Source organism: Camelus bactrianus, chromosome X (assembly GCF_048773025.1).
Source record: "Camelus bactrianus isolate YW-2024 breed Bactrian camel chromosome X, ASM4877302v1, whole genome shotgun sequence".
In the NCBI taxonomy this organism is placed as follows: Eukaryota; Metazoa; Chordata; class Mammalia; order Artiodactyla; family Camelidae; genus Camelus; species Camelus bactrianus.
Genome location: NC_133575.1, coordinates 37,868,720 through 37,893,921, shown reverse-complemented (window position 1 = coordinate 37,893,921; position 25,202 = coordinate 37,868,720). Strand labels below are relative to the sequence as shown.

The window sequence follows — 25,202 nt, the reverse complement described above, 5'->3', positions numbered from 1 at the left end:
AGTATTTTGGGGCACTGGATGTCAGCAGGGGGTCAACCCAATAAAGATCCGTACCCTCATTTCTTCATTACTCACTAGCCGTGTTGGCCAGGAGTGTGGAGTTCTCTACCCAAAGTTAAAGGCTTTCTCCAGATTTGCAACAACTTGTACTTTATTACATATGCAACCCCGCCAATACCTGCCAGTTGATCCCCCCTCCCTCTAAAGTATCATCTTTATGATATGAGCCCTGTCTTGGGGCCGCTGAGCTGCCCCACTTTACTTCTGGCAGAGTAGATGGAGTCCCTCGAGCAGGCAGGGGGAGATCTCCAACTGATCATCACAGTCCGCGTACAAGTATTTACACTTAAATCAGCACCCTTGGGGAGTTGTAAAGGGTCTTCAGGATCAGAAGGATTGAGGCTGCCCCTCATCCAAGATACAGGTTGGAATGAACTAAGGCTGGTCTTTCTTGGGCTTCACAGGTGAAGAGCAGCACATTCTGGGATTTAGTGTGAGTGGGGCAAATCCTCCCCAAACTTGTTCTGGTAGGCGATGTTCTTCATGGCTAGGAGAGCCTGAGGAGGAGGCAAGAGAGTGGCGGAGTCAAGAGAGTGAGCACCCTCCTACTGCAGCCAGGAGGCTGCCCCCGCTCCAGCCCTTCACTGCCTTGTCTCTTGGACTAGCCCGCATGCAGAAGGGTCTCTATTTGCCCCTAAGGGTGTGTGTGTATGGGGGTGGGGGTGAGTGTGCACGTGTTAGAGGGTCTGCCCAGGGCCCACCTCGTGATGGACATAGGCCTGACAGCAGTAGCACCAGGCAGACAGGTCAGCATAGCTGAGTACCAGCGGGTGTCCCGAGCCTTCATGGTGTTGGAGCATATGACCGTTGACGTAACGACCGCAGTAGACCTGAGGTTGGGGAGCAAGTATTGGGTGGGGATCAGCTCCCACCTGTGGTTTGCTCCTGGGCCAGCCTCCACACCATCCCCTTCCTTAGCTGCATACCTGGTAGCAAGACAGACACACCCAGTTCTCCTGGTGTGTTCCACAGTCCTGACAGGGTTGGGTCACACTGAGGCCTGCTTCAGGTGTGGGGCATACTGCCACCAAATGGGGACACCAGGGGAGTGGCGTCACAGCATAAAACATGACCTGGGGTAGGTGAAACTGAGTCAGCTAGGGACTCCATCTTCCCATCAAATGTTCCTATATCACACGCGCCCAGGTAGAGGAAGAAACAGGTGAGAGAAGGGAGCCACTGTTCCCACCTCTCCCTGACCTCACCTGGTCAGTGTCAGCATGGTCTCCAAAGACCTGCGTCAGCACTGATTCATCCGTGTCCTGACCTCCAGCTGCCTCTCCTAGTAGCCCCTTCTCTTCGGGGGGTTCCTATACACACAGAGGTTAAGAGATGTATCCAGGAGGCCCAGTTCTTGTCTCTTCTTCCCCCTACCTGAGTGTGGTGGGCCTTACCTGAGGCTCACTGTCCAGTTCCAAGGTCCTGAGATTCCCAATCAGCTTACTGGGGGATTGCTCCTGGGTTGTGGCTCCTTGTACGGGTGAGGTGGGAGGAGTCTGGTTGACAGGGCATGAGGCTGGAGGGTTCTGGATCGGCTCAGCTCCCCCTGTTGCCTCTTCCGAGGTGGTCTGGTCCAGTGTGGCTCCTCCTATGGCTGCCTCTGAGGACTGGTCCTGAGTGAGCTCCACCACAGCTGTCTCTGAAGCGGACTCTTTCACGGATGATGCTGAGGTGGCCTTTCCCAGGCCTGCATCCAGAATGTTCCCTTCTGGCATGGTCAACCCCTTGGCTGACCCAGGATGGGCTGGTTGGGGTGACTTCTTGGTGATCAACTCAGAACTGGAGGGTCCCTCTTTGTCTTCGACCTCTGGAACCATGAGAGAGAGATCCTTGAGTGTGGGTGCTACCCTCTCTCCCGCCTCTAATCCTTGCCCTCCCCTGAGCCCCCACTGCCCTCAATTCCCCATGCCCACTCACTCATGACCCGCAAGCTGCGCCAGTATCTGCGATGGACTTGGATGGTCTCAGTGATCGAGGCAAGGGCCCCTGATAGTGGGGGCCGCAGGAGGGTCAGCATGGGGAGTGGATCCCCAAGGAGGGAACGGGTGCAGGCAGCCATGGACTCCGAGATGGATGTCAGATTATAGCCACCCTTTGTTAAGGAAAAGAGGAGGGAAAGGTATGATTGCCGGCGAGTCCTCAGGGAATTTGGGAGACAAGATGACCTGCCTTCCAATCCCCCTTTGGGTCCACAGCACAAGAACCCACAATCTGTCAGATGGGAAGCACCCACTGTGTGAAGTGGTTGTTGAGGGGGATAAACTGTGATGTAAAGTGCAAGATAAAAACCACAACAATAGCAGTACTCACGGCAATGTTAGTAAGAGCTGACCTTCATTAAATGCTTGCTGTGTGCCAGGCCCTACTCTAAGTACTGAATCCCACAACCACATGTACTCAAGTTCCTATGGCCCCACCACACAGGAGCCCTTGCCCTGACCTGGTACATGGACAACTGGTTTTCTCTCTACACGAACCACTGTCCTGACCTGGTACAGGAACCCCCCTTTCTCTCACTCTATAGGAACCTCCAGTCTCTGCTCTTTGCAGATAAAAAATCTGAGGCTCAGAGTGGTTAGATGGCTTGTCTGACATCATGACAGCCGTTAAGAGGTAGCACTGAGGTTGGAACCTGGGCCATGTGATTAAAGAGTCCACTACCCTGTCCCGCCACAAGCAGGCCTGGGTGCACAGTGGGACATTTTACCAGGCAGTTAATCTCTCTGTAACTTATTCTCCTCGTCTGTAAAGGAGTAAAAATAACAGCACAGAAGGTTGCTGAGAGGGTTAAACTAATGTGTGAACAATGTGTAAAAAGAAGCAGTCACAGAATTTGTATAGTGTTTCCCATATGCCAGGCACCCCTCTGTGATTAGCCAGCTGCACCTTACAAATGAGGAAACTGAGGCACAGAGGGTGGGGTACTGAGTAATTTACAAAAGGTCAGTGAATTTACTTTGTCTCAGGAACTTGCTGGAGGCAGTTCCAGTAGTGATAAAAAGCATAGGAAAAAATATATTTATATACACACACATACATATATGTGTCACTGAATCACTATGCTATACACCAGAAGTTAACACAACATTGTAAATCAGCTATAATTCAACACAAAAAAAAAGAAAAAAAAAAAAGAAAAGACTCCGGAGTCAGGTTGTCTGGGTTCAAGGCCTGGCTCTGCCATTATTAAATATGTGACCTCAGGCCAGTTACTACACTTCTCTGTGCCTCAGTTTCCCTGATCTTGAGAGGAAAATGACGAGGTCAGCAGACCCTCCCTCATGAGACTGCTGTTGTCGAATAAACACATTAATAATGCATGTAAAGTGCTGAGAAGTGTGTCTTGTACTTAGTGAGCATGCAATTAAAGTTGCTACTGCTGGTATTATTATTAATGCCCAATGTGAGTCCACAAGCCCAGGTGGGGACACTCAAAGGAGATTTTAGGAAACAGCCCTGAGTGTCGCGGCCAGTCAGTAGAAAGGGCAGGGCCTCCCGACCACCCTCCCACTGCGGGAAGAGGGACCAAGAGAGTTACCTCTAGGATCAGGATAATGCGGCCATTGGCCAGGCCCATCAGCAGGTGGGTGAGGTGGGCATAGCCCTCAGGCGACACCTGGCAGCCACCCAGCGGGTCCCCCCGGGCAGCGTCAAAGCCAGCTGAGACCAGCACCAGCTCTGGGTTAAACTGCGGCAGGGAGAGAAGAGACATAGGGGCATGGGGGTGGGGGCCTGAGGACGCAGCAGTTGAGGGAGACCCAGACATGGAGACCAGGACAAATGAAGACAGGGAGATGCAAGTCAGAGAGATGGAGACATGGGACTAGGAGTCCAGGAGACACAAGACCAGGGCTTCAAAATGAGGGAGGGGAGGACATGGAGACACAAGAGAGACTTGGAGACGTGGACACATCAGACCAAGACCTAGAGACATGAGATACAGAGATATGGAGACACCAGAAATGGACTAGGATGGACGGGGACATGAAGTAGAGTTGTGAAACATGGAGACTAAGACATCAAGAGACAGTGACATGAGACACAGAGAAAGATACGTCCTCACATACATGCCCAAGCGTGAGACCAAGAGGCACATGCTCCCCTTCCTGGGTCAAACATGGGACACATGCACAACACAGGGCTTTATACACACAGCGCCAAAGAGAGGTGCAGACACACAGGACTATACATGGTACTAGTTACCCGCATGCACTCGCAATTTCTCAGGGAACAGTAATCCACGGCTGCTCCAGCCCAGACACAATCATATGCATGCCATCACCACAGTCACAATAGCCACATGCACACTGTTGTGCCCGCAGGAGGTGGTCTCTTGCACACAGTCACTCACATGATTTTACACAGTTACACACACACAGAAGGTAGTCACAGCCACTGTGCAGTCAGACCCACGAACACATCTGAACATGCACACCTGCACAGAGGTCACAGAGATGGCACTCATATTCATCTGCCCTCTGAGTCAGCTATGGGCACACGATCTGCCACAGACACCCACACTTTATACATAGAAGGCAGTTACCTACAGCCACTCATGCAGAGTCAGGCAAATATACACAGGTCACAGGAGACAGTCGGAGAGATGACTGTCATACATAGCCTCCCCCACACAGAAAGTCACACACCAGCTGTCACAGAGAGAGCAATGTGCAGTGACATACAACATCACACCCATCACACAGAGAAATGGCAGTGACAAAGAGGTGCCTATGCAGTTTCACACACACTCGAACCCCTCCCCACCTTGCATGTGCATTTCCACAGGGATGGCCGTCACATGTGGCCACCATCACAGAGACAGGCACTAGTGATGGTGTATACACAGGACACGTACACAGCCAGGCACACCCCCAGGCAAGACCACCCCAGCCCTGCCAGAAGTCCACCACAGTTACACACAGAGAAGGTAGTCACTTACAGCCACTGTACACCGGCCCAAAGGCCCTCAGAGTCACATCGCCTCCCCCTAAACCATCACTACAGCCACCCACAGTCCCACCTGGGAGTCAGACACATGCACACTGCTGCCTCCCACACAGTCACCTACATCCTGAACCGTACCTCATAGGCAATGGGAAGCACCAGACGATGCCAGGCAGCCAGGTAGTCGGTGTCACCCATGCGGGACCCATTCCAGGCCACGTTGACCGTGAAGCCAGTGCCTGCAGCCTGACCTACCTGGCTGCTGGCACCCTCATCCCCCATGGGGAAGAAGGTACCATGATCATAGCGGTGCAGGGAAATGTAGAGCACGCTGCAGGGAGGAGGCAGGGAGGGGGCGCGGCTGGTTAGCCCCGGCACCCCTGAGAGTTGGCCCGCCCACCTCCCTGCCCTAGCCCCTCACCTGGGGTCCTCCTCAAATATGTGCTGAGTTCCATTACCGTGATGGACATCCCAGTCCACAATCAAGATCCTGGGGAGAGGACAGCGTCTCAGTTATCTGGGACACTCACCTCCACGGGGAGGGCAGGGGCTAGATCCCTGGAGTCTCTGTGCAGGAACATTTATTGTAGGTGGCAGGACCCTGGGTCCCTGGGGAAAGCACTGGGTGACAGGCTTGTGGGTTCTATCAGAGTCCTAAGGGCTTCATGGTGGGCCCGAGCAAGTCCTCAGGGCCAGACCCCAGACCTTGTGTGGGTAAGCGCTGGGGGCTGGATCATGGGTCTTTTGAAGCAACGCCAGGGGCCTGGACCCTGAGTTGTTGGGATAGCCATCAGGGGCCAGGAACTCGGGTGGCGAATCCTGGATTCCGTTTTATAAGTACCTGGGTGCCACAATCTATGGGTCCTATCTGGGTAAGCATTGAGAGGCTAGATCCTTGATCCTTTTCTGGAAGCGTTGGGCAAATGGATTCTTGGTGTTTCTGGGTAACTTTAGGGGCCACACTATGGGACCTGCTAAGTAAGCACCAGGCTGGGGGGGGGCCCCTCACCGCAGCGCATGCCCACTGATGGCCTGGGCATGGCGAGCAGCCACAGCCACTGAGTTGAAAAAGCAGAAACCGCAAGCAGCATCCCGCTCTGCATGGTGTCCAGGGGGACGAACCACGGCAATACCATTCAAAACCTGGGGGAGGGGCAGGCAGCAAAGATTAGACCACCCACCCTCACAGCTTTCCCTTCCCTTTCTTCCCCACTTCCCTTTCTCCTGCCCACCAGCTGCTAGGGGCTCCCAGCCCTGTGGCCCCCACCCCTCGGGGTGCACTTCCCCGTGAGCAAGGCCTCCAGTGAGCTGGGGGGGGGGCCCTCCCTGTTGAGGACCGCTCCCCCTTCCCTTTCCTCAGGCCCAGCCCAACTCTCAGAGCTGCCTCTTTCCCCAGCCCCAGCCCCAGCCCCAGGACTTCCTCTCCCGAGCTGGAGCCAGCCCAAACCCGAGCCCCAGGTCTCCTCCCCAAAGTAGACGCACCTCTCCCGCCAGCACAGCCTCTACCAGGCGGCACACGGCCCCAGTGGCCAGCTGCGCGCAGGCGAAGGTGCTGGGGCAGATGTAGATGGAGTCATAGTTGGCACTCTCGCGGTGCAGCTCCCGGGTTTTCATCTTCTCCGTGGCCCGTAGACGCCCCATGTACTCCGCACTGGAGGCACAGATGGGGCACTCGTGGGACAGTCAGGTAATTTGGTCGCCTCCACATACCAGAGACGCAAGCCCAGGCTCCAGCCCTTGGGGCGGCTTGTGAGGTCTGAGGCCCCCTCCAACCACAGGCACGGGGGTCTGACCTGTGGCAGGTGAGCAGCTCAGCATCCGTGGCGGGACGTGCGGGCAGGGCCAGGCAGCGCCTGGCAAGGCCCAGCTCCTCCAGACGGCGCATGATACGCTGGATGCGCTGAGGCATCTCGGGGTGGTGGCTAGGAGTGCAGGGACCAGAGGCAGGGCTTAGTGCTTGAACGGGGGTCTCCCCACCTCCCACTTAGCCTGGCTGACTGCATACCTGTCCCACATGCTGTGGTGATCCATCATCTGTTGGTCGTAGACCAGCCCTGTGCGAGCCTGCAGCACTGGCCATGTCAGAATTGGGAGCTCAGGGGGCTGCCACAGTCCCTCCTCCTCCTTCTCCTCCACATCTTCCTCCTCCACGGTGTCCTCCTCCTCTGGGGTCTCAGCTGCAAGGGGAGGTCACATTTACCTTCCTCCTATACCCCTACCCTGGGTCCCCGTAATGCTCTGGAACTCAGTTTACCTAAACCTAAAAAGGAGTGGGAGGTCTGAAACCAGGGCCCAGGGAGAGAGAGGACCTGACCTTCCCCCACCAAGGGGGCCCAGGAAAGTCAGAGTGGGGCCAGGAAGAGAGTCTCCTCCCCCAGCTAATTCCATGCCCAACCCCCCACCAAGCAGACTCCCTGCCTCCTACCTGATCTCACCAGGACCTCCCAGAAGGGCTCCAGGGCTTCCAGGGCGCAGGAGACAGAAGTCTGGGCACTGGAGGGCAGGGGGAGGGAAAATGTGACCTAATGACCCCAGAGGGAGCCGTGAATGTCCCGCTTCTCCCCTCCTCCACCTAGGCTCACCTCCGGCAGGGGGCGCCCGGGAACTCCAGCATGGGACAAGGGTCTCCCAGAAGGGTGTGGAGCGAGGCGCTGACACCTTCAGCCAGGGAGCGGAGGTTGTAGCCACCCTGGGAGGAGGTGTGAGGGAGGTCAGGAAAGAACCAGACATGACAAAGGAAGAGTAGTGATGATACTAGGATGCTGACTACATGTCAAGCAACAAGGCACCTGAAGGGTGACTTCATTTTGTTTACTGAACAATGAGGTGATTACCACTATTATGTTGCCCGCTTTCCATAAGGAAAGCAGAGGCACAAGGAAGTTGAGTGACTTAGGTGAAGTTGTCCAGCCAGTAAGTGGAAATGCTGGGACAGGAACTCCTGCCAGACGTGGAAGTCTTGTTCTTACGTCTTCCAGGATCCCCGGGCCGAGAGATGAAGTGAGACACTCACCTCCAGCGAGAGGATCAGCTTGCCTCCTGCCAGACCCATGAGTAGGTGGGTCAGCTGGGCGAACCCTGCCGGAGTGGCGGCCATCTCGCCCTGGGGGGGGGGATGTGGAGGGTCAGATTGGCACTGTGCAACCACCTTTTGCCCACCTGCCATCCCCGTCAGCCTGCCTTACCTTGGGGTCCCCTTGGAGGGCATCAAAACCAGCAGCTACCAGGACCAGCTGTGGCTGGAACTGAAGGGGTAAGGGACTATATAAGGACACCTGCCCTCATGGCCCATCCCTCATCACCCCTGCCCCAGAACACCCCAGACCCCCAGGACCTCAAGGGCAACTGGCAGCAGGACGTGCAGGAAAGCGGCAATATAGTCAGCATCTCGCATCCCCACCTGCAGACAGAGGGGCATGATGCGGATGTCCTGCCATCAGCCCTGAACTGGCTGAAGGGCAGGGATGGGCCTCACTTTGGGGGCTAAGGGTGGACAGACACTGACCTGGTTCCAAGGCACATTGATGGTGTATCCCTGGCCTTGGCCAAAACCTGTGGTGGACCAGTCAGAGGCCTTAAGGTGAGGCCAGAACCTACCCTGCTCGTAGCGGTGGATGGAGAAATAGAGGACGCTGGAGGCAGAAGAAAAAAAGAAGTGGGGCTTGAGGAGAGAGTCAATCCCTCCCTAGGCACACCCAACCCATAACTACCAGTTTACTCAACCACTCATTCTCTCATTAATTTCCCCATGAATTCTCTAATTCACCCATTCATTCATTCATTCTTCCATCCAGTTGCCAACTTATTCATCTTCTCATTCATTAATGCTTCCATTTACTTATCCATCACCTTACTCGTTCATTCATTTGGTCTCTTACTGAAACTCCTCCCTCAGCAAACACTGTTACCCCCCTGCCTCGGTGCCCACCCGGTTCGAGCTCCGAGACCCTGAGAACTATCAGGTCTCTCCCACCCCCTAGGGCTCCTGACCCCATGGGGGACTCGAGGTCATGCCTGCCCACCCACCTGCCCCTGTGACCCAGGTGGTGACAGCAGGACAAGCACTATGACGTTGGAAGCCCACAGGGGCATGTGGCTCTTAGTTGGCAGGAGCCAGCTAAGACTGAAAAGAATGTCAGGCCAGGCCAGGAACCTTACTGTTTCCCCTGAAGGAAGTAGGGAGACTCAGGGTCTAGGGGTTAGGAGGGGTGGGACTTGGCTCTATATTTGGAGCTGGACTGGGGATGCTGACTGGGGCTCCATGAGGCCAGTGAGGGGGCAATTCCTTCTCCCCAATACCATGCAGGCCACCTATAAATACTACTTCTATTTTCTAGGTGAGAAATTGAACACTCAGAGCAGTGAGGGGCACTGTCACAAAGAACAGATACTGAAAAGACACGATGGTATATGTTCCAAAAGTAAGCCCAGTAGGAGGGCTTGATTCTGACTGAGGCAATCAAAGTGAATAATCTCTCATCCACCCATGCATCCATCCATTTGTTCATCCACCCCCTTTCTTGTTCCAGAAAGGATTTAGGGCAGCATTTTTTTTTCTTTTTTAGGGAAATGCAAGAAATAGTGGTAAGCAACGGATCTAGACAAACCTAATAGTCACATTTTAATAAATGCTGATAATGTAGCTGTGAAATTAAACACAATTGACATAAAAGGAATTTTGAAATTGAAGAAAACTCTTGGAATTGGGAAATGAAATCCATGTGAAAGCTCTGGTCTTGAGTAGATGGGAGATGACTGTTTTACCTTTGACTCTGATAGATAAAACCCACAATAGACTGTAAAGATCATCACCAGGGAAAGAAAGGAATAAAGAGAAAACCTGAAGACAGTCTACTCAACAAGAAAGCCACCAGAATCAACAACCAGAACTAATACCCAAGGAAACTAAGTTTATAAAGCACACAGAAGGAGATCTTAAAATAAGTTCAACTGACTTTAAGTGAAAGAATGGTGAACTGACAGCACAGGTTTACCACCTCACTCTCCAACAATCCTAGCGGAATTTAAAGGAATTTTAAACAAGTTATCAACTCAGAAAGACAGAGACAGGAGAAGGGATGTCAGACAATTAGAGACTTCAACAATCTCTGGAAGGTAGTCTGAGGCTCCTGGGGCCCCAGGGTGCCCTCTCCCATGCTGAGCAGGTTGGGGAGGGTACCCAAGATGATCTGAGGTTTCCCTTCTGGAGAAATCAAGCAGAGATCCAGGTCAATGCATACAAAATCAATTCTGAATAGCCAATTCACTAAATTTATTTGTTCCTTTTCTTTTTTTTTAAATTTATGGCTGATGTTTTAAAATTATTTTATTTATTATTGTATTATTTTATTTTGGTGGGGGGAGTAATTAGGCTTATTTATTTTTACAGGAGGTACTAGGGATTGAACCCAGGACCTCGTGCATGCTAAGCATGTGCTCTACCACTTGAGCTATACCCTCCCCACTACTTGTTCCTTTTCACTACTTAGCTTTAGTTTACCTGTTTTCCTTCATAATAGTACTTTAAGGACTATTCAATTTGTCTCCACCTCAGGACCCTGCTGATGGAGTTAAGAGACTGAAAGATGAGGAGCTGGAAGGTTGAAGGGCATGGATAATTTTTTTTTCATTTATACATTCTTATTCACAGGGAAGAATGCACTGAATATATTCACAATTCTCCATATTAATGCATATAGTCAGTAATATATCCACAAAAGAACACAGCTATTGCCTCCAATACATTTATTAAAACAAAAAGAACGATTAATGATATTAAGGAATTATTGTTAATTTTATTAAGCATGATACCGTGGTTATGCTTTTTTTGTATAAAACAAGTCCTACATTTTAGAGATATATTCTGGAATATTTACAGAAGAAATGATACGGTATCTGGGATTAACTTCAACATAATACAGGAGGGCAGCAGTGACGGCAGGTATAGATAAAATAAGATTGGCCAATGAGCTGATAAATGTTGAAGCAGTCAATTCAAGAAGCTAGAAATGACCAAAATAAAGAACATAAGAAGAAGAAACTTAAAAAGATAAAAACAGAAAAAATAATGAATATAAAGAATAAACAATAAAACAGTAGAGATGACCAAAAAAGCAGAAAGCCAGATTTGAAAAGATAAGTAAAATAGACAAACCTCTGGCAAGGCTGAGGGTAAAAAAAAAAAAGAGGTCACCCCAGAAAGAGACCCCCTTTTTTCTGGCATTTGGCAAGATCTCATCTCCCTTGCCCACTCTCCCTAAAGTTGTGACCTGTCAGTGGATATTTCCTGCCCCCATCCCAGGGAAGTGCCTTTTAGGAATAGACCTACATGAACCACAGCAGAGCAGCCTCAGGACAGCCATCTGCAACAGCGCTTTGTTCTTAGGTTTAAATGGCCAAATAAAAATCCCTAGACATTTGAGAAAAACCATGAGTATGACAGAGAAGGACCAAGAAGAAACCAGTTCAGCCAGCCCCAGAATAAAAAGGCAATGCAGAGAACAGAAGAAATTTAACTCTTCTAATTAGTACTCTATAAAAACAATATCAGGAATGAGAGGGCACAGACATAGAGAGGAAGAAAGCGCTCTTGGAGATTAAAAGAATACATAAATACATCATTCAGCAGAAGGGCTGGAAGGTCAAGTTGAGGAAATCTCTCAGGACACAGAGAAAAGGGAGAAAGAGACAGAAGACATGAGAGAAAAAACAAGAGACATAGAGGATCAACCCAGGAAGTCTAACATCTGACTAACAAGGAGAGGCCGGAGAGAACACAGCAGAAGAAATCATCAAAGATCTAACAGAAGAAAGCTTCTGAGGATTTAAGAGAGGTGTAAAATATTTATCACTGGTAAGCAGAATGAAGGGGTGGGGTGAAAATTCGTAACACCAGGGATAAAGAGAAGGAACTTAAAACCTTCTAGAGAGGAAAATATATTGAAAAGAAATTAAAATCAGACTGATATATAGACATTTATCAGCAACATGGAATGCTGGAAAATAATAAAGCAATGTTTAGAGACCAACCAACCTAAATTAGAATGGGCCATAGGAGCTCAGTTACTATGGGGAAAAGTAGAATGAATGCAGTAGATTCAATAAAAGGCTGGACAAAACAACAACTATTTAGTAGTGTCCTCAGTTGACAAGGACTGGCTCAATTACTTCCCTCTTTTTGGAGGGAAGTCTGGCAGTAGATCCCAGACTTTAAAGCACACTGACCCTCTGATGAATTGGAAATCCATCCTATAGATATACTCAGAGAAGTATAAAATCATATATTTACCAGACTATTTACTGTAGAATTGTCTGTAATAGCAAAAACTGTAAGTGTCCTGGGTTTAAATGACCAGAGGTATAGCCATACAAGGGAACACAGTACAGCCCTTACAAAGAACACAACGCTTTTCAGAGGCACTAACATGGAGAGGTCCACACCATGCTGTTAAATGTAAAAAGCAAGTTGCTGAAGAACATGTAGTGGCAGTGTGTTAATAACAATAATGATAATGATGACTATTCATACATCTACAGGAAAAATTCTGTAAGGATATCACAAACTATCAACAGGCATTTTTGAGGTGATGGGAATTGCAGAAGACTCGCTGATTTAGACATTTCTATATTATTTAATTTTTAAAACAAATAATTTGCAGTATTGTCATAATCAGAAAAAGTAAAGTAGTAATTCGAGGTTCACTCCAGCTCCAGGGCAAATTGGTGAACAAGATCTCTAAATATTTGTGGGCTCAAATCTTGTCTCTTCAATTTCTCTGTGACCTCTTAACCTGTAAGCCTCAGTTCCCCCATCTGTAAAATGGGGAACCCAATAGTCCTTGCCTCTGTGTAAAATTAGGAGAGATAGCAGACAAACAGAGAGCAGCACAGAGTCTGTTCCCAGGGCAGGTACAACAAATGTCAATGCCTTCCCTTCCCTCCCAGGCCCCTTTTGGCTGGGCCTGTAAAGGTTGGGGGTGGCTAGGAGCCTAGCATCGAGGCAGGTACTTGTGGCATACCTGGGGTCTTGGTCAAAAGTGAACTGTGTCCCTTGACCATGGTGTACATCCCAATCCACGATAAGGACCCTGTGAGTGGGAGAGAGGCGGACACTCTGTAAGAAGATCAAGGTGCATCTGGGGGAAACTTCCAAATCAGGATACCCCACCTTGTGCCACCCTCATTACACCCGCCCTGCTGCTTGCTGCTGACCTCTGAATGTCATGCTTCTGTTGAGCATAGCGGGCAGCCACGGCTACGTGGTTGAACATGCAATACCCATCCATAAGACTGTGCTGGGCATGGTGTCCAGGAGGTCTGGGTAGGACAGGGAAGGTGACAGATTGAGTGGAGGGGAGGGTCCTCCTCTGCAGAGATGGACTCTTCCCTGCTCTCTAATCCTGGACCACCAACTCCCCCAGTACCGATGCCTGCAAATCTGCCAGGAACTAAGTAATTAGAGCCATAGACCCTCAACCCCACTCTAGTCCTCTCTCCAAAGGAAATTTGATAATGCTCATTGAAATTAGCAATGCATACACCCTCCTACCAAGTCCTTCTGCTCCTGGGGACTTAGTCCACAACCTATATAACAAAAAGGGTGAAATAACATATTTATAAATGGATGATATTTGCTGCAGCATTTTTTGGAAACAGCAAATGACTGGAGATAACCAAAATGCCCAATGGTAGGGGGGCTGCTTAACTTACTCTACATTTGGACAATGGTATTCTACGTGGGTCTAAGCTAGACACTGTTAAGAGAAAACCTTTCCAAGATGTATAAGTGAAAAATGAACGGTAAAGAAGGGAGTATGTCGGGTGCTACCACCATTTGTGGCCAAAAATGGGGGAGGGGAGGAGAAAAGCTACATCCTTTGCATTTCATCACTTGTGGGATGCCAATGATGATGAGATGTACTGTGATTTTACATGCCAACAACAAAACAGAAAATGCTGCCAAAGGAAGTCTGAGACACCGTTGTTTATAAGACACATCTGGATTTCAAGATGTTATAAATAGGAAAAAATATACATCTTAGAATCAACAAAATATGGTATTTAGTCAATGAATAGGCCCAGACTATTCCTGGGAGGACACGAGTTGTTGGTTACAGTGACTACCTCCAGGAGAGGAAGCAGGTGTCTAGAGAAAGGGGTGGGGAGGACTTTTACTTGTACCCGTCTCCCAACCTTTTTTAACATTTGATTCTCATACCATGTGAATATACTACCCATACTATTACCTTTTACATTTGAGAAAGGAATTTTTCTTAATGTAAAAAGCCAAATGCTATTGGGTCCTACCTGATGATAGCCATACCATTCCGGATCTCAGCCCCCAGGACTGCATCCACCAGCCTGAGGACGGAGCCTGAGGCCAGGCAGGCACAGGTGTATGAGTTCTGGAGAGACAGTGGGGAGCCACAGAGGGAGTGAGGGAGAGAGCAGCCCTATCCACTCAGCTGCTCCCCCCAGGGTGTGATGGATGTGGGAATAGGGGACCGTAGGATTGCCACCACCCTCTGCCCTCACAGTTCTCATCCATACCGGATGCAGATAAACTGAGTCATAGGTGTCTGCTAGGCCGCGGAGTTCCCCCTCATTCATGTACTGGGTTGTCTCCATCAGATCAATGTATTCTAGGCTGGGGACACACACAGGGGATGAGAGTCAAGGGCCTGCCTCCCTCCTTGGCCCTGAGCCAGGGCCCTATCCTGTTCCCAGCTGAGTCCTCCACGCACGAGACCTTTGGACAAATCAGGCCTCCCCAGTGGTCAACCCGGGGGACTAGCTGGGATACAGGACACACTCCCTGTTCCTTCCCTAGCCTGCCTCATTTCCAGTGATATCCCTTGCCCTCTGCTCTGGCCACACTAAATCTTACCTCCAGGCCTCTGGCCAGACTGTTCCAGCTGTCTGTACCTCCCCTTCCCTCAGCCTTCCTCTTCATCTGACTCTTTCTCTTCTTAAAGCTCAGCTCTGATACCCATACTGCCAAGTTAACTTTCCTTGAGCCATACCACACCCAGCCTCTTACTCTTGGGTTCCTGCAGCCCGTTGGGGGGACCTCCTGATCACTCTTTCCACATATTACCATCTGTTCACACACCAGATTACAACAACAAAGCTCAGCAGGGGCTGATGATATATATGTCTGTCAGGCACCATTCTAAGCAGCCATATATCAAACCCTCCTGAGGAACTTATGTTTACTAGCTCCCAGGTTACAGGCGATGACGCTGAGATTCAGAGAGGCTCAGTGACTTGCCCAAGGCAAGTCAGAGTCTGCAACATTCCTTCCCAAAGCCTCCAGCCTGTCCTGGTTGGCCCAGGGAAGCCTCCTCCCCATTCCTACAAGGCTCCCAAGCCTTCACCTGTGAACCAACATCAGCTCCTCCTTTTCGGCGAACCGGGCCTGGGGAGACATGAGGAATAAAGGGCTAAGGCTCCGGCTCCAGCTGTACTCAGGTCCTGCCAGCTGCCGCCCTCCACCCCGGGTGTCGGCTGGGGGGACTCACCTGAAAGGACACGCAGCGGTCCAGGAGGCCCTCCTGGATCAGCTGCTCCTTGATGGCATGGAGCCGCTCGGGGCCTTCAGGGAAGCTGGGTTGACAGAGATACAGATATAGATACAGATGTAGATACAGATACACGTGTATGACACGGGTGAGAACCACATCTGCTCCTGCACATCTTCCCCATCCACCTTCCCACAGGGGATGACGCCAGAAACTTTGGAGTAATCCCTGGCACCTGTTGGCCCCATTCTCACAATACATCCAGAGCCTGCTCCCTCCTCACCTCCACTGCTGCTACCATAACCTCTCGCCTGGGCTGTTGCACTCAGCTCCTCACTGGCCTCCCTGCTTCTGCCCTTGCTCCCCCCATAGTCCTTTCTCTGCATGGCTGGCAGACATCGGTTAAAACTCAAATCAGATCATGTCCCTCCTCTATTCAAAAGCTTCTCATGGCTCCCATCTCATTCAGAGTAAAAGCAAAGGTCTTCTCCATGCCCCAGAAGGCTCTTAACGATCTGCCTCATCACCTCTGTGACCCCTATCTCCTACTGCTCTCGCTCTCCCTTACTCTGCTTCTCCTACACAGGTCTCCTCCCTGTTCTGCAATCAGGCCAAGTACGTTTCAGCGACCCCTTCTCCCTGCCTAGAACACTCTTCTCCCAGATGTCTCCAGCGCTCATTCCTCACCTCTTTCCAATCCCTGCTCAAATAGCAAGGCCTTCCCTGACCATCCTATTTAAAACTGAAGCATCCCTTCCACTGCACTTTCTGCTACTCTCCCTCCTGCTTCAGTGTTTCTCCACGGTACCTCTCTTTCACACATGCTATATAATGTACTTTTTCTTTCTTTGTTTACTATTTGTCTTTCTCCTCTAAAATGTCATCTCCACGAAGACAGGCATTGGTTTTGTTTAGTGCTGTGTTCCTAGCACCTCAGGAGATGGCAGATATGTATGTATTCAATAATGAAGTCTTTTGGGGGGAGGGTATAGCTCAGTGGTAGAGCGCATGCTTAGCATGCATCAGTTCCTGGGTTCAATCCCCAGTACCTCCTCTGAAAATAAATAAATAAATCTAATTACTTTACCCCCTACCAAAAAAAAAAGTAATGACGTCTTTGGCCATCCTGAGTCTTCCACTGGGATAGGGGAGATAGATATTAAACCGGTAAACGTATAAATATAATAACGGACAAACAATGACGTGAGCTAGAAATATACCAAAGCTCAGGTGTGGGGGAAGGGGAGTGGTCAGGGAAAGCCCTCTCTGAGAGCCTCCTTGAGATGTGATGTTAACTGGGAGAGGAAACGGTGAAAACGAATCTCTGGAAAAGGGACTGGCCAGGGTAAAGACCTGAGATGAGAGAGTGCCTGGCAGCAAGGGGACCAGGGTGCGTGAAGCGAAGCGAAGCAAATGAGGGGGAGGACTGGCTGCTGAGGTCACCAAGGTGATATGGAGCCAGATCACGTGGAACCTTCAAGGCCAGGGTAAAGAATTGGAACTTTACCTTCAGGGCAACAGTCTGCCCTTGAAGGATTTTGAGAGAGAGAATATCATCTTGTACATTTTTTTTTTAGGCTGTTGAGTGGAAAACAGGTAGCAGGGGTGAGGGTGGAAGCAGGGAGGCCTCTGCATGTCTAGGTAAGTGATGATGGTGGTGGCAGTGGAGGTGGCGAGGAGAGGTCAGATAATGAACAAATTTTGAACACAGAGCCAAAAGAATTTGCTGATGGATTATAACGTGTGACCAAATGGGAGATGTAAGTCTTCCGTTTCAGCACAGACGTCCCTTCTTCAAGGAAGCCTTCTGGGAACCCTGGATGCTAGTCTTGGGTCCTCTATTAAACACCCTTGAATCCCCATTTTAAGCCCTCCTTCATTAAACACCTAACACTGCTAATGGCTGTTTAATGACCTGCTCTCCTACTCATCTGTCAGCTCCTTGAAAAGGAACCCTGTCTGTCTTGTCAGACACATCTGTATCACCATCTCCTGGCATACAGTAGGTCCTCAATAAATGTTTGCTGGCTAAATGAAAAGAACCCTTTCAAGCTTCAGCTCCATCTGCCTAAATCATCTGCTTCCAGTCTCCAGGCTAGAGTAAGAAGGATTTGTTTTTGCTAATGGGCTCTAAGTGTGTATATTTATGTGGTATGGGTATGGCCTGGAGGAGCCAGCCTCACCTGTCATCCCAGAGGCAGTGGAATTCATTGAGCTGCTCATCAAACACCAAGCCAGTGCCAAACAGTGTCCTGGCCTCAAGGTTCAGATCCTGCAGGGAAAAAAAATGGAAGAAACTGATGCATTTTGGACCTGAGTCAAAAGGAACATCCCACAGTGTCCAGGATGGAGAACCTCAGGGTTTTGATTGTCATAGGAGGCTAAATTGTGGCCAGGCCTCTCTCACCAGTCCTTGCAGCCCCACGATTAGGTCTTGCTCAGCTGCTTGGTTAAGCTTCTTCATTCTGCCTTTCTTCTTTACCTCCGCTAGATTAGGGCTGGAGCGGAGTGCAGCACCCTTCTTAACACCTCGCTTCTGCCAAACAGAGAAGGGTCAGAGTCCAGTGCATGGCTTGCTGCTCCCCCTCCCCCTCATCTGGGCTTCTCTGGGGCCTCACCAAGGTGACGCTGGAATCGTGGGGGGGCGAGTGGGGGCTGTGCCTACTCCTTCGCGGCCTGGTTGTGGTGGGATCCTGGCCAGTGGAGGTCATGGCTGGGGAGACTTCACCCCTGGCGCGGTTCTGGGAGGTGGGGTGGAGGTGACTGTGTAGGGGCCCGAGTGCCCTGAGGACCCCACATCCCAGCCCCTTCCCAGGCCCCGCCCCCTTTGCTAGTCTCCATCCCTTATGCTGTCTATTCCCCACCGCCTTCTAAACTCCGCCTCTCAAGGCTCTCTCCTTCCAACGGGATGTCCATTCCATCTGGTTCCGCCCATTTCACTATGCTCCACCCCCTTAACACTATTCTTTTCCCTTTCAAAATCTTGCCCTTTCAAAGAGCAAACTAACTCCCTGGTTCAGTCCGTTCTAGAGCCTGCCCTTTCCAGCTAATCACCGCCCCTTCCGCTCTACCAAGCCCCATTCCCAGACCCTTTCATTCCTCAAAGCCTCGCCCAGACCCCACCCCTTCGCAAACCTGCCCTTTCCAGCCAATCTCCCGGGATTATCACCCACCCTTTCACTCAGCCAGACCCAGCCCGGGCCCCGACTCCACCCTTAACGACCCACTTAACTCCACCCCTTATCGGGCCGGACCGGCACCTTCCACTTGGCTAGATCCCGCCCCCAACGTTTCAAGGAGCCCAGCTCCTCAGGAGACTGCCCCTTTCCTTCCACCAGGCCCCACCCCCTGCCCAGGTCCCACCCCTAACGCGTCACCAAGTCCCTTCAGCCAGTTCCTAACCGCTTCCCGCCAGCCCCTCCCCCCCTTCCCGGCCCCGCCGTCGACGCCGACCAATCCCTTCACACACTGGGCGCAGCCCCTTTCTCAAACTCCGCCCTTGTCTTGCGCTGCCAAATTCCCGACGACCTTTCGCGCCGCGGGTGCTTGAGCTCCGCTTTTCCATTGGGCCGGGTCCCTTCACAGCCCGCCCTGATACCGCCCACACTGGGGATCCTGCCTCAGGACCACACCTCCGGCAAACTGACAAACGGCGCGCCGGCGCGTCTGTCGTCAACGCGCGACGCGGGCCGTGCTGCGCCTGCGTGAAGCGCCTGCGTGAAGCGCCCGCCAGCGGCTCGACGCGGCGCTCGGGCTCAAGCTCGCCCCTCCCCCAACCACCGCGGCTGTCGTCCAGGCGGCCAAGGCCGCCGTCCCTCCGTCCTTGTCCAGTCATCTTAGAAGCCCTCCGGACCCCCGCCAACTATACCGTGCGATGACTCGAGGGCACGCAAGCAAGCGAGGGAGTTAGGAAGGGGCGTGTTCTCCCGGTGGCTTCCCGCGCGACGCGCCGTTATGACGTAGTGCGGGCGGGCTGGTGGCTGGGCCCGGAGCTGGGTGGAAACTGGATGAGGCTGGTGGCGACCAGAATGGGAGTGGTGATGATGATAAATGTGAGGATTTTCTGAGTTCATATTCACTAAGGTGGTACACAGGAAGCACTCGCCGAACGTTAGCTATTAATATCCTGCCGCGAAAACGGATGGCGGAGCGGAAGGGTTCTTAGAAGGGGCAAGGAATTGTGATGATAGCAAGTATTGTGTGACAGGCGTTGTGTAAGCCACAATTCTATGAGGTAGTTCTCATTATTAAGGCTGCTTTGCAGATAAGGAAACTGAGGTTACGCGACTTAGCCATGTGACCTTGGGCAAGTTACTGAACATTTCTGTGCTTCAGTTTCCTCGTCTGGAAAATTGTGATAATAGTGCCGAGGGCCAGAATGGACCTCGGGAAGAGAGGTTTTTTTGGGCCGAAGCTCTCCCTCTCGGCCTCCTCCACCGGAAAACCTCTGCTCCCAAGCTGTAATAGAAAGTGTGTGCCTGAGGGATTATCCCCACGCGCGCCCCCCAACTCCCTCCCACCCCGTGTCTAAATGTCTAAGTATCAGCCCCACAGGAGGCTGGTTTGTCCTCCTAATCTCCCTCTCTCATTCTTCACCATTTCCTACCGGGCTGTAGGCTGGGGCGGGAGAGATAAGCGGTCTGGGGTTCAGCATCGCTGACTAACCAACAGATTGACAGCCCTGCCACCCAGTAGCTGGGCCTGCTGACCCTATTGCAAACCCCAGTTCCAGCCTTTTCTTCCCTTCCACTCTTTTCCTACCTGAACATGTCTTTTGTCCCAGTGGAAGAGGGTCACAACCTTTAAATGTTTACATACACCAAAAAAAGTACATGTACAATGATAAACACTGAGGAACATTCTGAGGTTGTGATGCTAGCAGAGTGAAAGAGTAGGGAAGTCTTATAAGGGCCAAGGCCCATTTTTTCTGTATAGTCAGAAGAGAGGTTCCTATAGAGCAGAGGTGGGCAAACTTTTTCTATGAAGGGCCAGATAGTAAATATTTTAGGCTTTGCAGGCCACATCTGGCCTCTGTGGCATTTTCTTTCTTTCCTTCCTTTTTCTTTCCCTTTCTTTTGTTGGCCATTCTTTTCCTTCTTCCTTCCCTTCCCTCCGCTCCCTCCCCTTCTTTCCCTTCCCTTTCTTTTCTTTCTTTCTCTTTAAAAAAGTAAAAACAGGCTACAGTTTGGCTTTGGCCTGAAGGCCATAGTTTGCTGATCCCCGCTGTAGAGCGTCAGTCTTTGATTTCCTTTATCTGGCTGGGATTCTTTTGCAGGATGAGTGCAGAGGTTTCATGCTTCCTGGGGAGAGGTATTCCTCTTGTGTGAGATGTGAGGACAGGGATTCATGGACAAGATCAAGTCATTTCTGGTGTTCTACTGGATCAAACAAATGTTCCTGGATGGAGTGAGGTTATGCGTTGTTCCTCTACTGAACCAAGCAGGGGTTTCTATACAGGACGAAGCAGTTGTTTCTAGGGAGCTCCAGACTAGGGATTCCCATCCAAGTTCAGGATGGGGCTCCTTAGACTGCATTATGACAGGTTCCTATAAAGAGATCAGGTAACCCAATTTGGAGTCGGCACAGGTGTTTCTGTACAGGTTCAGAGCTGTGCTCATATAGACATAAGATCAGCTGTTCATGTCCAGGTTCAGTCAAGAGATTGTTACTAATTGGGCTAAATTATGCTAGGTGCTGTAAAAGCCAGAATCTCAGAGGCTTCACAAACACATGTTTATTTCTAACTCATGTGAAATCCAGTGTGAATATTACTGGTTATTCATGGACCCAGACAACTTCCATTTTGCACCTCTGCTCTCCTCTGAACACTTGGAGTTCACACTATTCATCTGGTAGATGGGGAAAGAGTATCATGGAGGACTGTTTGAGAGACTTTTATGGGCCAGGCCTGGAAGTGTTGTATGTTACTCTGCCCATACTCTATTGGTTAGAAGTCTGGCACATGTCCATATCTAACTGTAAGGGAGGTTGGAAAAGTAAATGAGCTCAGGAAGAAAGGGAACAAGATTGAAGAGCCTATAATTGTGCGTGCTACAGGATTTTATAGACTGCAGAACTATGCTGTGTAGTGCAGTAGCCACTAGCCACATGGGGCTACTGGGCTCTTGAAATGTAGCCAGTCCAACTTGAGATGTAAGTGTAAAATTCACACTGGATTTCAAAAAAATTGGTATGAAAAAATATCTCCATAACTTTCATATTGATTATGTATTGAAATGAAATGTAGTTGACCCTTGAACAAAACGGGTTTGAGCTGAGTCCACTTATGTGCAGTTTATTTTTTCAATAAATACTACAGTACTGCACTGTGAGGTTGGTTGACTCCATGGATGTTAAACTGCAGATATGGAGGAACCAAGAATACAGAAGGCTGACTAAATTATACATGGATTTTCAACTGCACGTGGGTGTCAGTGCCCCTAACCCCTGCATTATTTAAGGGTCAACTGTTTAAATATATTGGGTAAAGTGTATTATCAAAATTAATTTTACCTGTTTTTTTCCTCTTTTCAATGCAGCTACATGAAAAATTTAAATTACACATGTGGCTCAAATTGTATTTCTATTGGATAGCACTGCTGTAAGAGAATTCTCTTTAAAAAGTATTGGGACAAGGGGGAAGGGGATCGCTCAAGTGATAGAGTGCATACTAAGCAACCAAGAGGTCAGGGGTTCAATCCCCAGTACCACGTCTAAGTGGAAATCAATGAAGAAACCTAATTACCTCCCCCTCATAAAGTATTGGGACAAGAGTTCTTGTGTAGGTGTAAGTAGGGCTTTCTCTTTAGGGCCAAGTTAGTGTTTCTTGTCCGAGGTCAGGAGAATGATTCTATTTCCTGGTAAGGCAGGTTTGTAGAAAAATATGCGGGGTGGAGACATTGTACAGTGAGAGGGAAGAATGTGAAGGCATTTTTTTGTTGTTGCTGTGCAGATGAAGATTAGCTGCTCCTTTAGAGGCCAGGAGGGTGGTTTTCTGTAGAGAGTCAGGCCAGCGGATCACAGCATACTCAGGCCAAGTATTTCTATATGAGATCAGAGCTAGGCTCCTGGGGACAGACAGATCAGGTGACCCTGTTGGGGTTAGACTAGGGGTTCTTGTACAGGCGGGACAGGTGATCATGGTGATTCAGATTGTGGATTGTTTACCAAGGTCAGAGCAGAGCTTCCTATACAGTACAGGTGATTTTTATACTGGTTTGTTTCTTGGATGTCTCTCAAGAGCCAAAGGTTCCCGTTGAGTGTGAGGGTGGGATTTTCTGTACCAGCTCAGGACCCAAGTTCCTGCTGGCACTCAGAAGAGGAGGGGTGGTCCTGTGCGGTGTCAGGACAAAGATCCCGTGCAGAGGTCGGACACTGTTACCTCCAGAGATTCAGGTTAGTATTTCTCTATTGGGTCAGAACAAGGCTACTATACAGGGCGAGGGTGGGGCTTCCGGGACAAAGCCAGAGCAGGGGCTGTGGTAGAGAGTCATATCAGGGCTTCCTGTGCAGGGTCAGGAGAGTGTTTCCAGAGGGGAAGGTTAGGAGTTCCTATAAAGGATCAGGTCGGAGATTCATATAAATGAGTCAGGTTAGGATTTCTGTTGAAAGTAAGGAAAAGGTTTTCTGCAGAGTCTGGTCAGAAGTTCCAGTACAGCTGTAGGCAAGGCTTCCTGTAGAGGGTCAGGGCCATGGAGCTAGGGTAGGGTGAGGACAGAAATCCCTGTACAGTGTCTGGGAAGGGGGTCCTGTGCCAGGTGAGGCCATAGGTGCCTGTATAGGATGAGATATGGACTTAAGTAAGGGCCAGGACAGGCGTCTCTGACACAGCATCAGGAAAGGGCTTTCTGTGTAAGTTCAAGTTCATGTTGAGAGTTAGATCATGGGTTCCTGTGGACTCTTCGGGGTGGGTTGTGAGATCAGGATTATTGTGCAGAGTGTTGTCGGGAGTTGTCATCTGTGGGGGCAAAGGGTTCTATACTCAGTCAGGGTTCCTGAAGAGGTTGAGGAAGAGGATTTCTACAGAGAGAGCCAGGCCGGTGGTTCAGAACCAGATTTTATTGTGAGTTAAATATTTTAAAAATGCTACCTGGAGGGCAGGGCTCCAGTAGAGTGTGAGGACAGAGGTGTCCTGTCCAAGGTCAAGACAGGATTCCTATAAAGAGACTGAGGCTTTGGACAAGGATCAGGACAGGCAGTTCTCTTGGGGGCCTGTGCAGGGGCATTCTTACAGTGGGAGTCCAGGGATTCCTATCAGGAGTAAGGCAAAGGTTCCTCCTGGGCAAGGGGAGGGCTGGTGATCCTGTCCAGGCTCAGGATGGGTTTCTTGTTGATAATTAGAGAAAGGGCTCCCTCAGGTTCCAGAACTAGGTTCCTGTACCAGGCTAGGGCAGCTGTTCTAGGGGGTGAGGCCTGGCGTTCCTGAACAAGGTGGGATCAGGCACATTTCCACACAGGTTCTGAGAGGGATTTCTGTTCCAGACGAGGACAGGGGCTCCTACAGGGTGAGAGGGCTGGGCTTCTGGGGCGGGGGCAGCCAGGCAGGAGGCTTTTACAGGGCCAGAGCTGTTCTGGACGATCCCTGTGATGAGGGTAGACTGCTGTGATTCTTGAGTGGGCTAGTGTGATGACTTGCTGAAGAGGTGCTGTTCTGTTGAGGACAGCTGCTCACCCCTGCTGTGTTCAGGGTGTGTGGGCCCCCAGTCCCCATGTCTGGGGCTCCAGGGAAGAAGCTGTAAAGAGAAGGAGCCCAATTAAGTGTGAGCAGGACTCTCTTTGGCGGGAGTGGGGGATTGCCCGTCTAAAATCCACTCCTTACACTTAGTGTGCTCAGGGCAAATTATTCAGCACTTCTGAGCCTTGGGTTTTCATTAGTAAAATGAGGATGAGTATACTTTCCTCAGTGTCTTTTTTTTTTTCCCAGATATTCACGAACTCAAGCAACTGAAGCCCCTCAGCCATTGCTGACCCACAGTGGGCATGCAGTGAAAAGTGCTGCTTGCTGTTAGGAGTCGCTGGGTAGCTCGGAGCCTAAGCCACGGAGCCTGTCTAGCCCCGGGCCACCAGCTGTGTCACCTCAGGAGAGCTACTTAACCTGTATGGCTTAGTACGTCCCCCAACTCAGCGCACACACACTCCCCTGAAAGGCTTTGTTAAATGGAGGAACAGATGCCACTTTTGGGGGAACACTTTACACAGGTGAGTAGGTGTCTTAGGGAGGGGGATGGCACATTGAGGGGCTCTCTGACCTGCGGAGTCTATCACCCCCAGAGGCTATTTTGTCCCCTTAGTCTCCTATTCTCATTCTCTACTATTTCCCACAGGGCTGCAGGCCGAGCTGGGCCGAGAGAGATAAGAGATGAGTGACAGGAAGGTCCACGGACAACCTCATGGTCCCACACTGGCCTTCTGACCTTCTTGATGGCCACCATTCCCACCCCACCCCTTCCTCCCCTTCCTGTTCTGAACATGTCTTTTGTCCCTTAGGAGAGCATCCCCAGCTTACACAAACTGAAACTGTACACGTTGATGCTTGCATAAGTAAGTGTACACAGGGCTGCTCACATCGTCAGTGACTCGGAGATACTGACATGGCACACACCACATGATAAATTCACACACACACAGACTTGCCCAGAGGTACTGTTGTTACCATCCCCATGAAGACATCCTGACACG

General features: G+C 50.4%; 1 protein-coding gene and 1 long non-coding RNA gene across 16 annotated transcripts in view; one reads left to right on the top strand and one right to left on the bottom strand.

The window, feature by feature from the left end:
• Nucleotides 1-133: 133 nt before the first annotated feature.
• HDAC6 (histone deacetylase 6) lies at nucleotides 134-19,531 on the bottom strand. 10 transcript variants are annotated; one of them, XM_045505141.2, is made up of 29 exons: nucleotides 19,393-19,531; nucleotides 18,143-18,265; nucleotides 17,932-18,060; nucleotides 17,708-17,796; nucleotides 15,525-15,609; nucleotides 15,381-15,421; nucleotides 14,554-14,650; nucleotides 14,311-14,408; nucleotides 13,216-13,320; nucleotides 13,023-13,091; nucleotides 8,510-8,636; nucleotides 8,339-8,404; nucleotides 8,190-8,249; nucleotides 8,018-8,107; nucleotides 7,587-7,693; nucleotides 7,430-7,497; nucleotides 7,010-7,181; nucleotides 6,798-6,926; nucleotides 6,487-6,655; nucleotides 6,014-6,147; nucleotides 5,426-5,494; nucleotides 5,143-5,335; nucleotides 3,599-3,748; nucleotides 1,978-2,152; nucleotides 1,455-1,867; nucleotides 1,266-1,370; nucleotides 987-1,133; nucleotides 762-890; nucleotides 134-557 (listed from the first exon to the last, which is right to left on the bottom strand). In XM_045505141.2, the coding sequence occupies exons 2-29, from the start codon at nucleotides 18,233-18,235 to the stop codon at nucleotides 489-491; spliced, it is 3,378 nt and encodes a 1,125-aa protein (XP_045361097.2). In that variant the 5' UTR covers nucleotides 18,236-18,265; nucleotides 19,393-19,531; the 3' UTR covers nucleotides 134-488. The 10 variants fall into 10 exon arrangements, with proteins under 10 accessions (XP_045361097.2, XP_045361100.2, XP_010966435.2 ...); XM_045505144.2 differs by having other exon boundaries at nucleotides 17,932-18,057; XM_010968133.3 differs by lacking the exon at nucleotides 19,393-19,531 and adding an exon at nucleotides 18,994-19,012.
• LOC123612164 (uncharacterized) overlaps nucleotides 19,377-25,202 on the top strand; it is a 29,843-nt gene continuing 24,017 nt past the window's right edge. For 2 of the 6 annotated variants that reach the window (XR_012504806.1, XR_012504802.1), the window contains exons 1-2: nucleotides 19,378-22,919; nucleotides 24,448-24,722. This is a non-coding gene — a long non-coding RNA (uncharacterized LOC123612164). Of the gene's footprint in view, nucleotides 22,920-24,447; nucleotides 24,723-25,202 lie in introns of all 6 variants that reach the window. The other 4 variants (XR_012504803.1, XR_012504804.1, XR_012504805.1 and 1 more) reach the window with 3 other exon arrangements.